The sequence below is a fragment of the Salmo salar genome, chromosome ssa28, assembly GCF_905237065.1.
Source record: "Salmo salar chromosome ssa28, Ssal_v3.1, whole genome shotgun sequence".
Classification (NCBI taxonomy): Eukaryota; Metazoa; Chordata; class Actinopteri; order Salmoniformes; family Salmonidae; genus Salmo; species Salmo salar.
The window spans coordinates 8329279-8341751 of NC_059469.1; the positions used below are offsets into that span (position 1 = coordinate 8329279).

General features: G+C 49.5%; 1 protein-coding gene across 1 annotated transcript; it reads left to right on the forward strand.

Moving 5' to 3' along the window:
* The first annotated feature begins 1809 nt into the window (after positions 1-1809).
* Positions 1810-12244, forward strand: LOC106589413 (synaptopodin 2-like protein). Its single transcript, XM_045710252.1, has 5 exons — positions 1810-2040; positions 4343-4494; positions 4702-4977; positions 5290-5516; positions 8412-12244. Exons 1-5 carry the CDS (start codon positions 1939-1941, stop codon positions 11153-11155), a joined length of 3501 nt encoding a protein of 1166 aa, XP_045566208.1. The 5' UTR covers positions 1810-1938; the 3' UTR covers positions 11156-12244.
* The last annotated feature ends 229 nt before the right edge of the window (positions 12245-12473 follow it).

A 12473-nucleotide genomic window follows, 5' to 3' on the forward strand; every position in this document is an offset into this window, starting at 1 on the left:
ACATTCCACAGGCCACAATCATCACCCTGATCAACTCTATGCGAATGAGATGTGTCGCGCTGGATGAGGCAAATGGTGGTAACACCAGATACTGACTGGTTTTCTGATCCATGCCCCTACTTTTCTTTTAAGGTAGGCCTATCTGTGACCAAAAAATGCATTCTGTATTCCCAGTCATGTGAAATCCACAGATTAGGGCCTAATGAATTTATTTAAATTGCCTGATTTCCTCATATGAACAGTAACTTAGTAAAATCATAGAAATTGTTGCGTTTATATTTTTGATCAGTATATTTCAATCTGTTTGTCTGCATATTTCAAGACATGGCATAAATATGGGAACGATTCTCTTTATTTTGGGGGGGACCAATAACGTGGAAATGAATCAATCCGTCATCACTAACACAATGGAAAAATCGAATAATTTATTATTGAAATGGCATGGGTGACCTAGAAAAATAAATTGAGGCAAGTGGCAAACAATAATGCAGGCACTAGGGATGAGGGTGTGAGCATGTGGGTCTGGGTAGATGAGATGTAGTCATTGATTGTGTGAGTCTATAAATTGTTGTTCGCATGTATAAGTTAGTATATGGAATTAATAAAAAACGGAAAAACGAAATATAAAAGAAAAGAATGAGCCTCAGGTATTGGCACATGCGCTCTAGCCAACAGCGCGCAGATACACGAACTGTACAGTAAAGTCTACATGATGAGATTCTTTTTATTTGTCAAACGGCAGCCCAGCATCGATGATCATGTCACCAGAATAAGACCCTCGATATTTATTGGAAAGGAGCGTCAAGTTCATCAACTTCACTTTCACCGCGCTGTGAAGTTCATCATCATCAGCATGATTTCCTGACAAGTCGTAGTGCAAGGACCACACGTCATCGTGTCACTCCAAGTTTAATTCGATATGATTGTTATTATATCCACCGACATTTCTCGCATAATTTGTTTTACCGACACAAAAAGATTCCACCTTGTCTAGCGTATTTTGTTTTGTCGACATTTTGAAAGTTTACCGAACATTTTGAAAGTTTCCATCAGGCCTGGCCTGTCATAACATTTCTTTCATCCGACATGCATTTACTCGCATGAAAAAGTTTGGATGGAAACATGGTTAATCACATAGCATTTTACCGCAGCTTTTTAAATCCGAAAAACGTGTGGCCAGTTTAATGTGGCCACGAGTTGCTGACGTGACGGTAAAAAATATGATCAGTAGGCTACTGAATTACCAAAACTGGTATCGCTTCAGACACACATCTCTGGTGTTATCATAACAGCAATTTAATAACGCCCCCTAGCAACACTGACCCGCTATGACAGGCTGGCCTTAGCTCACTGTGAATGTGGATCACAATATATAGGCCTTTTGTTTTGCTCTTAAAATACCCCTCACCCTCTCCTCTCCTTTCCACTCTGTCCTCTTCACTCAGGGCAGTTGGACAGAAAGCCTCGAAGAGGGCTGGTTCGGGGGTCAGGGCAGTATGTGTGATGGGGTCAGGGGGTTATTTTGGGAGGATCTATCAGCATCCTGCAGAGTGACATGACACGTGTGGTGGATATAAAACACACACACACACACACACACACACACACACACACACACACACACACACACACACCCCCTGTGCCCCCCCTGACAGCCGACACAGCATTCCACTGTTAGCAGACGGAAACCAGTTCCCCCCCCCCGCCCCTCTCTCTCTCTCTCTCTCTCTCTCTCTCTCTCTCTCTCTCTCTCTCTCTTTCTTTCTCTCTACCCCCTTCCCTCTCAACCCCCCCTCTCTCTGGGTGGAGTGGGCTGGGTCACAGAGGAAGCATGTCAGACCAGTGAGACAGCACATACACAGAGCAGTTGGAAGAAGCAGAGAGACATACACTCTGTGTGCAGTGTGATTTAGCGTGTGTGTGTGTTACTGAGTAGTGATGGTAGCAGAGGAGGTGGTGGTCTCTCTCTCAGGAGGGGCTCCATGGGGCTTCAGACTGCAAGGAGGAGCAGAGCATCAAGCACCACTGCAGGTTTCCAAGGTACGACTTGTGTGTGTGATAGAGCGGGGTAGGTGGAACAACAGGTTGTGTGTCTGTTATACGGTGGGCTGTGGAGACAGGATGGGATGAGTATGTGTGGAAAAGAGTGGAGGACGGGGGCAGATCATGGAGTAACAGTTGCAGGAGAGGGTTAGGGAACAGCGGCTGGTGGTCTATATAGATGGTGGTCTCAGGCCGTCAGAGTTCTGCCCTCTCCATGTCGTGCGCTGCCTGCCTGGTCATTACTGGTACGATAACTTGAACCCTCTGGCACAAAAGGACTGCTGTGGCATCAGCCAGGTGGGTGCTACACATTGGTAGAAGCCGGCAAGTTCTCCCTCCCCCCAATGTAATGTAAAGCCCGTTCAGCTGCTGGGCAAGTTCTGTAAGGCATCATTATTATCATTACTTAGCTGTGGCTACGTAACCCTTCATAAAAAACTCTGATTGGTTTGTTTGTTTGGTCTGTTTGGTTGTCATGGTGATTGGATTTTAGGGACTGTGGGTCATGGGCTGACCCTAATGGACACACGATCTATGACCTTTCTTGGTGTTTAAGTGTGTTTCATCTCTATGTATTAACGCGTGTGTGTGTGTGTTTGAGATGGTGTGTGATTGGGAATTATTGTGTTGTCTCTGTCGGTGTCGTATGCTAGTAAGACACGAGCACAGGAATTGAGGGCATGCTCTCTAAGTGGACGCACAGAAACACACACACACACACACACACACCACGCAGACACATTGGTGTTGACAGGGCAGAATGCATTTAATCTAACCAGAAAAGATATCGTGAAACGCTGGGCCATGACCTGACTCTGCTTGGCATAGATGTTCGTACTGGGTTCTATTTTATTCTATTCTATAAACCAGGGGTGGCCAACCCTCCCCATGGGAGAGATACAGGAAATGCAGGCCTTTTCTCCATCACACCTTTCAGCTAAACAAGGTCCTGATGAGCAGCTAATCACGGTTCTGTTGCCATTGCCAGACAAGGTCACCTCTAGTTTTATCTGTAGTGGTGTGTGTGTGAGAGAGGCCTTTTTTTTCCATGGCCTGCTCCAGCTCCTCTTAAATGAGCTATTCTGATCCTACGGACCTCTCTACTCCTAGCTGGGCTTATCTGAGGCACGTCTGCCCTCCACATACTCACACACACACACACACACACACACACACACACACACACACACACACACACACACACACACACACACACACACACACACACACACACACATATACACTGCCTGGTGTTGTTGACCGGTAGAGGTGAAAGGCCGTGAGTAACGTAAATGCTAATGCTAACCATGCTAATTTGAAAAGTAGGTCGACATTCACCATATAAAGTGTGTTAAAAGGCTACATCCCCAGTTAGCTGCTCCGTGGGTCCGTCTAGAAATGTGGCTGGTCCTACTGCCGGGGTTTATTTTGGGGTGTATGGGGAACACATGGTGAATGTGAGGCATGCCCTCTGCCCAGGGCCTGCAATGTGTGTACGGAAGGGGAAGGGGGGGAGGTGCATCTGTCTAATACCCCCTCTCTCACTGTGTTCTCCTGCAGTGTGTGTGTGTGTGTGTGTGTGTGTGTGTGTGTGTGTGTGTGTGTGTGTGTGTGTGTGTGTGTGTGTGTGTGTGTGTGTGTGTGTGTGTGTGTGTGTGTGTGTGTCAATGGGGTAGAGGTGTCTTATTGGATGGTCTGTGTAGTACCAGATTTTGTGTGAAGAAACTGCACTCGACAGGTGACCTAACTTTGTAGAACTAACCGTGCTTGTGTGTGGTTGGTTTGAGAGTCCTTTATCCTTTAGATATTCGGCTGTTTAGCATGACATGTCTCTGCTATCTGTCGTCTGTCACCTGCTCTTTCTTTCTTTCCCTCCCTCTCTCTTTCTCTCTCCCCCCTTTCCTTCCACACCCCATCTCTCTCCCTGTGTCTCGCTTAACCGGCTCTCTCTATCCTCCTCATTTCTCTCTCTCCTTCTTCCCCTTTCTCCCCCCCTTCACCCCTTCTCTTTACCCCCCCTCTCTCTCTCTCTCTCTCTCTCTCTCTCTCTCTCTCTCTCTCTCCATGTCTATAGAGCTCTGCTTCCACCCCCAACCCCCCTTCAGTAAAGATAGGTTTATGACATCATTGCCTAAATTGTACCACCCTTCAGCCCCCCCTCCCCCTCCTCATATCCCAGAAGCGATGATGACCTCACACCCCATAACCTCATAACTGAGTTGTCCCCCCCCTGTGATTTCATGCTGCTGGATTGAGGCTGTGTGTGTGTATATGTTAATGTGTGTGTTGTGTGTTGCAGGTGCGACGGCGCAGTAAGGCATGCAGGGCTGGCCTGAGGGAGGAGGATGAGTTGGTTGCCATTGGCGACCGTGTGTGTGCCGAGCTCAGCCACGCTCAGGCCATGACCCTCATCGACTCCCACCGGCACACACTCAACCTCAGGATCAAGAGGTCAGAGCACACACACAGACGCACGCACGCACACACACACACACAAGCAAATACACACATACACTAGACTGATACAAGTATATAATAAGCAAAGCAGATACACACATACACTAGACCGATACAAGTATATAATACGCAAAGCAGATACATACATGAACACACACACACACAGCCTGACTATCTTTCTCCATTTCTTTCTGTCTCCAGGTCTAGGTCTGGGGTCCACACTGTGGCCGTGTCAGGTCGTACACCTACACATATAGCTACACACACATACACACCCACACACCCCGTTCTCTCCCCCACTGACGGGCCAGCCTGCCTCACCATCACCTCCCCCCCTGACAGTGAGGCCTACTATGGAGAGACGGACAGTGACGCGGACACACACACACACACACACCGCCGTCAGCGACGCACACCTCCACATACACGCTCTCCAGGTCGCCAGCAGCAGGAGGAGGAGACCTCGGAGTTGAGCGGGTACGAGACAATAATCATCCCCAACCTTGCTTCCTGGTTTGTACTATGACATCTTGACCTATCCAATCCCTCTCTCTCTCTTCCTCCAGGTATGAGAGCGCTCCAGATGGAGGGGTTTCCCTGCAGGGGCCCTGGGAGCAACTACCCACATTTGGAAACGGGGTGATCCAACAGTGGGAGCAACCAACAGGATTGGGAACAGGGGGGATTCAACCTGGAGTACCACGGAGGGAGGTGGTCTACCAACCCCAACCCCCCCAGTCCCAGCCAGAGTGGACCCACCCAGCCCAGCCCGTCCCACATCCTGAGCAGGGGGACCCGACGGGGGGGAAGAGAGGCGGAGGGAGAGGGAGACAGTGGTTTCCAGGAGGCAGGGTTGTGTGTGGGTCTGGCCTGCTCACCCCTGGTGTCTCCAGAGCGGGCTAAAGGAGCCATGATGCTGGGTTCCAGCCGACAGATGGTTCCCATGGTGGGCGCCCAGCTGACCCCACTCAGTGATGATCTATCTACTACGTACAAGGACAAGGCCAGGCAAGCCAGTGAGTGCACTATACCAGATACCCTACACACTATACACACTACAGCCTACACGTGAACCCTTCGGGCTGCTTTGAACGGTCTCTGCGAAGCCTGTGGATTGTCAGAGTGTTAAGAGTGTGTGGGAGTAAAGGTGTCTGAGCTGTGATAAGACCCCCTCTGGTGTTGTTCTGCTGTAAGTTCAGCCTCTCACTTTGTGGTCAACTAGGAGGGGGTTGTTAGAGAGAGAGAGAGAGAAAGTGAGAGAGAGAGAGAGAGAGAGAGAGAGAGAGAGAGAGAGAGAGGGGGAGGAAGAGAGGAAGAGATATTTCCAGTTGCTGTCTATCCTATGAATCAAAGCCTTCATCTCCTATTTTCATCTCCTATTTCTGCCCCTTAGTCTCTCCAGTCAGTATTCTAAGCCCTGGTCTCCTCCAGAGTATTTATAGTTGGGCAGCTAGCATTCCCATCTAGCGTTGATGGACACACGGACACAACTGACCTCACATTTAGTGATCCACACAGCTGAATGGGCAATGGGGGAGGGGGCAGCATACATGACCAATGATATGTACCCTATTTATATGATCAATGATATATACCCTATTTACATGATGAATGATATATACCCTATTTACATGATCTATGATATATACCCTATTTACATGATCAATGATATATACCCTATTTATATTATTTGAATCTGTAAATAAGGTTTCAAGGATACTTTATGTGAAAAACAACATTCTTCCCATGAAGCTAGACATACGTACTGTATGTCTGACCTGCTTAGATGACTACATGAATGTCTCACAGCTGTCTACCTCACCCTGAACTAGATCAGTTGGTTGTGACTCACTGATTTTCATCCCAAGCATGGTTTTAGCCTGCTGAGCTAAAGCCTAGGCATTAGTTTGAGGCGCTAATGCAAGTCTTCAGGTTTCAAGCAAGGTTAGATCTTGGACAAAGACAATAGTGACAGACTGTTGATTGAGGGGACAGGTGACCTGCCCTTTCTCATAATACACACGTACACAGCTAAGAGTAATGAGTAAGTTGTTCTTGACGACCTAGAACAACACACACGCACACCTTTTACAAGGTTGTTGTGTGGACATTCCTTGCGCGTATGTGAGGTGGGTGAAGTAAGGGGGAGAACCCGATAGACTGTGTGTGTGTGCATGCACGTGCGTGTGCCCAGACAGGTGTGCAAAGGATGTTCCCCCATGATGAAAGGGGGGCATGACTGAACAAGGTTTGGGAAGCGCTGATCTAGCTAATGATTAGCACAAATACAGATGGGGAACTCCATGCTTCAGTCTATGTATTTATTGGCACTATGCAGCATCAGTTAGGCTACAGGTGATAATGCCTATTGCTAAGTAATACAGCAGCCTGATAATATAGACCAATATGTTGTTAGGCTCATTTCTGGACATTCATTTTGAAGGAAAAGTTGCCAGAACTGACTTTCTTACAGTCATTCTACAAACAAAATGACATGCCAAGCGTGGTGAAGGGTACACAAATAAGCATAAGCGGTTATGGCATTTAAAGGGGCATGGTGGTGACTCTCGGAACTGATTTTGATAGTTTTCTCAATTATTGGCAAAAAATCTGAATTGGGCAGACTGTGTAAACACAGCCTTAGAGTTAGACCAACAGTTCAAAAGTAATAGGGACATTATTGGTATTTCAGATGAGATTGGGATATATTGACCATATTATCATGAATATTTTGTATTTTCTCTTCAAAATTCACCAGGAACAACCATTTCACAGCAATTTTTTTAAGTCTCCTGGGGGGGCAGGTCCCCGAACCCCCCTAGAAAGGTGTTGACCCCGGTATCCATTAACCCTGACCACCAAATATGTAACATAAAGTTACGCCCTTGCAGACAGTGATGTGGATACTGACCGACAGTCTAACAGGTCGCTGCTCAACTGGGGAGTAGGGGGAATTTAGAGCTTTGAGCCCCCCAGCACACTCTCCTGTCTGTCAGGGTTGAGCCCCTCCCTACTTGTTGATGGTGTCACCTATCATGGTGTCATCATGGATTTGAGTGACATTCCAGATGCTATGATGTCATTCTGTTGATCACAGACATAATTCTAACCAGACCTTTCTTATTCATTTCAGTTACTTATTTAATCAGGGGCATCATTTCAGCTAAACCTTTGGTATGGCAAAGTGACAGGGATTTCTTAAAAAAGTGACTGCATTTCCTGCTTATCTACAACATTTACAAACTCTAAAATGCAATTTGGAGAACAGCAGAAACAAGCAAAATTGACTCCAGCCATTATCACCTTGTTGCTGTTAGTTAACTCACCTGTCAAAAAGGGTACTTAAAATTCGATGCGCTAGCTCAGCGCCGGGATTTCAAACTCCAGTTTAGTTTCATGTTAAGTCAGATGGCTTTGGCAGTTACCTAACCAAAGCCATCTACTACAGCCATCTTCACCTCTGCAATGTGTTGAGAAAAAGTCCCGCTGTTCCCTGCAGCTGCATCGATGCGCTCTCCATAGAGAGAAAGAAGCGAAGCAAGAGGTTTCATTCTCGTCAAAATCTGTCCAAAATAAACCCAGTCTGTTTCTATGGGCTTATTTTGACCTAAGCTTGTCGCTTGCCTTCCCGACAACGACTCCCATTGTTAGGGCAGAGACATGAGTATCTCGTCATTAATTATAGATCTCTGCTCTATATAAAGCCAGACATACAAACAAATACCACTAAATTGCATTTGCATTTTAATCGAGATTGGAATGATTTTAATAGCCTATTTTAAATTATTGGTGTTGAGCTATGATATGGTGACTGCCATACCCAATTGACACTCCTGTATTTAATCCTCTGTTCTCTCTTACTCTCTCTCCCTCTCCTCCCCCCTCCTCACATCCCTCCCCATGTCTCCCAGAGCTGCAGAGAGGAGAGAGTGCGGTAGAGAAGCAGGTGAAAGAGGCTCGTACTAAATGTCGTTCCATCGCCTCCCTGCTCACCGACGCTCCGTACTCCAACTCTAAAGGAGTTCTCATGTTCAAGAAGAGACGCCAGCGTGCCAAGAAGTACACCCTCACCTGTTTCGGCCGCGCGGAGGGGGAGGTGGGTCCTGAGACTGGGGGAGAGACGGAGGGAGAGGAGGAGGAAAGGATTTCCTTCCTATCGGGTTCAGAGGTGGATGAAGAGGGCTTCGCTGGAACCTTTGACCCCACCTGGGACAGCGGATACCTAGACCTGCTGGATAGGAGGAGCTCCGCCTGTCCATCCACCTATAACTCAAGGTCCCAAACACCAACCAATCACAGCTCAGGGTTGGATTCCTCGGCTTATCAGAGCCCAGAGATGAATGTGTCAATCAATCAGGGCTCTGTGACGAATGCCCCTGCCTATCAGAGCCCAGGGCTGGACTCCATTGCCTATCAGGGGAAAGAGACGGAGCAGTATGAGCAGCAAAGGAAAATGGCCACCCATGTCGCCTATAACCCCGCCCCTAACCCCGCCCCTAACCCCTCCCCGGCCGCAGGTTTGTCAAATGGGGGCCCTGTAGGGGTGAGTCGAGCCAGTGTGGTTCTGACCCTCCCCTCTCACACACCTATCCTCCAGCCTGACCTAAACCCTAACCCTAACCCTAACCCGCCTGGAGGGATCCATAACCGCACGGCATGCCCCTTCACCTCAGGCCTCGCCCCATCTCGCCCTCCAGCCACCCCTGTCATCTTTCGACCCGTCCAGCCCACTCCTGCCGTAACAATGGTTTCCAAACCCACCGCTGCGGTATCCATGGTGACCATTGCCCCTCCTCGCCCTTCAGGGGGGCCCCAGGCAAGGAGAGCGGTCTCCAGTACCTCGCTCTACATCCCCCCTAGACCTGCTGCAGCCATCCTTTCTCCTCCTCCCTCTGTCCTCTCTCCTCCTCCTGTTCTATCTCCTCCCTCTCTGGCCTCAGCTCCCTTCTCTCCTACCTCTCAACCTTTCACTCCTCCCTCTGTCCATATTGCCACCTTCTCTCCCTCTTCTGCCTCCTATTCTCTTCCTAATCATCCTCCTCAACCCACCCAACACTTCTGCTCCTTGAGTGCTCCTCAACCTTTCTCTCCACCTCCTCCTGCCCCCTCTCAACACTTCTCTGCTCCTCCTCGACAACCTTTCTCCCCTCCTCCTGACGCCCCAGTCTATCCATCCTCTGCTGTGGCTGCCCAGCCCTTTTCTGCTCCTCCTTCTCTTAATCAATCCTTCTCTCCTTCCTATCCCACACCTTACTCTCACCCACCCCCCCTTGCTCAGACCCAACCCCCTCCTCCCCTGACCTTCAACCCCTATGTTGCCATAGCGACCCCCTCCACTGCCCAGCCCCCATCCTCTGATTCACTGTCCTCCCGTGAGCAGCGTATCGCCGTCCCCGCCTCCAGAACAGGCATACTTGCGGAGGCACGTCGCCGCAGCAACAAGAAGCCCATGTTCCGTCCGTCTGTGGAGAACAAGAAGGACGTGTCTCCCAACCCGGCCCTGCTCGAGCTGCTCCAAAACCCGGACGCACCAACCAGGATGGGTCCACGCCCCGGTCCCGGTCCCGGCTCCATGGGGCCTAGTGGAGGAGTGGGAGGTGTGGAGACTGGAGGTGAGTCTGGCCCTGAAGAGGACTGGTTGAGGCTGGGGGCCGAGGCCTGTAACTTCATGCAGGCCCGGAGAGGCCCCAAGCCCCCTCCTGTGGCCCCTAAAACGCAGGGCCCTCCACAGGTACCCCAGTTAGCGGGGAAGGGGGGTCAGCTGTTCGCCCGTAGGCAGAGCAGGATGGATCGCTATGTGGTGGAGAGCACCCCCTCCTCACCCCAACCCTCTCACGGCCACCCCTGCCAGCTCTCTCCCACCCCCTCCCTCCCCTCTCAATTCAGATACTCCTCCAGCTGCAGAGCCCCCCCTCCCATCAGCTACAACCCGCTCCTCTCCCCCTCCTGCCCTCCCCAGGCCCAGCGCCAGAGGGTGGGGGTAGCAGGGCAGGGTGGGAGCCCAGCGGGGCATAAAGCCGCTCCTGGGGGTCAGAAGGCTCAAGGCATCAAGGCTCTGGACTTTATGAGTCGCCAGCCCTACCAGCTAAACTCCTCCCTCTTCAGTTACCGGGGCGGGACTCCCCAGCAAGCACAGGCCTATCAACAGCAGCCGCGCATGATGGGCGGCTCCTACGGGCCAATCAAGACGCCACGTGTGTATGAGATCAAGCGCTTCTCCACGCCACCTCCCACAGGCCCCTCCCCTACGATCATTGTCCCACGGTCAGCGACCACACTGGGAGAACCGCTGTGGAGGTCTGAAATCATTTCCCCTCTGCCCACATCCACTTCCTGCTACCAATCCCCCTCTAACACCCCCTACCAGCCTCAGCCCCAGTGGGTCCCTCCTCCTCCAGCCCCCACCGCCCCCCTCCCTCAGCTCCCTAGCTTCCCCTCTGCCCATGTCCCTAACCCTCACCCCTACCCTTCCGAGCCCCATGCCCCTCAACAGGGTAACAGGCAGTTTAAGAGTGCCCCTGATCTCAGTCCTCTTGCCCACACCCCACCTCGCCCCGCCTCCACCACACCCTCCAGAGTGCCTCGCCCCAGATTCAGCACCTCTAACCTGGGTCTGCAACCCAGCGTCTGGCGCCCCGGATCCACCATGCACTGAGATTGCAGGTCATGGATTGGCACGAAGTGACAGGAATATAAATCCCCCCACATTCTGTTGTGATTTTGGTTTTTGGTCTTTGTCACGTCAAAGAAGATGTTAGTATGGTGCATTGCAGGCTTTTATTGATTTCCTGTTTGGGCACTATTGCAACTCTTGGATCACACCACCCATTTCATCACTTTTCTTCTTATGATCATTTGACCAGCTCTATTTCTCTTCGTAAAAAAATACTGTTTGATGTATAGTTGATACGCTTTGTTGATATAGTTGATATGTATAAATATATGAATGTAACATAAGTATTTAATGACAATCGGAAAGGAAAAGGGTGATCTAAAATGAGAAAGACGTGGACAGGGAGAGAAAATGGGACACGATGTGAAGTTTAATAAAGTTTATTTAAAGCGATGGGGTCGACGGAATAGAGGTGAAAATAAGGAATGAAGTTGAGTGATAAACTGATACATGGAGGATGTGCTAAAGACAAGCCTGTGGAACGAGAGAGTGAGGGAGGATGGAGAGGAGAGATAGATTAGAGGAGAGATAGACTGGAGGAGAGATAGATTAGAGGAGAGGAAATAAGAGTCCTCTCTAAGAGACAAACTGTTCGGTAATATGCCGATCTGTTAAAGACTAGGATGGACTATATGCCTGATGTGTGCTGCCGTTGTGGCTTTAGCTCGGTGGGCTAACACAGTCTCGTGGAGTGAAGACGGCCCCGGTTCAAACCCCAGTTGGTCACATAAAGGCCTGAATCTGAAATAGAGATCTGACTCCGCTACAACTATATTGTCATGATTATTGTGATTATATTCTTATTCTGAATATTATAAAATAGCCTGTTTTTTTTTTTTTTTGGGGGGGGGCTTCATATGATTGTGTCAGAGTATTGCACAGTAGTACATCAGGATGCATTTGTTAAATGTTTTCCCCACTTCATAAAGTGCATCCTTTATTGTTATAAGGAAGGGAGGTGAGGGGTGGAAGGGTAGGAGGTAGTGGTGATGATTTGTCTGATTGTTGATATGCGAGATGTTAAGTTGTTATTCTGTGGTTCAGAGAAATAAAACTAGATGTGAAACTCTCCAGCTGTCTGTATGTCTGTCTGTCTCTACCTATGTCAACAACATCATGCCACCGTCGTGGACCCCGATGTCTTGCTCCCAGACAAACTAAACAGCTTCTTTGCTTTGAGGACAATACAGTGCCACCGACACGGCCCGCTACCAAAACCTGCGGGCTCTTCTTTACCGCAGCCAACGTGAGTAAAACATTTAAAGGTGTTAACCCTCGCAAGGTTGCAGGCTTAGACGGC

Excerpts from the sequence above, each read along its gene's own strand:
- LOC106589413 (XM_045710252.1), top strand. The coding sequence starts at position 1,939 with ATGGTAGCAGAGGAGGTGGTGGTCTCTCTCTCAGGAGGGGCTCCATGG. Across the intron at positions 2,041-4,342 it reads CACCACTGCAGGTTTCCAAG|GTGCGACGGCGCAGTAAGGC; the intron begins GTACGACTTGTG and ends TGTGTGTTGCAG. Across the intron at positions 5,517-8,411 it reads GGACAAGGCCAGGCAAGCCA|AGCTGCAGAGAGGAGAGAGT; the intron begins GTGAGTGCACTA and ends CATGTCTCCCAG.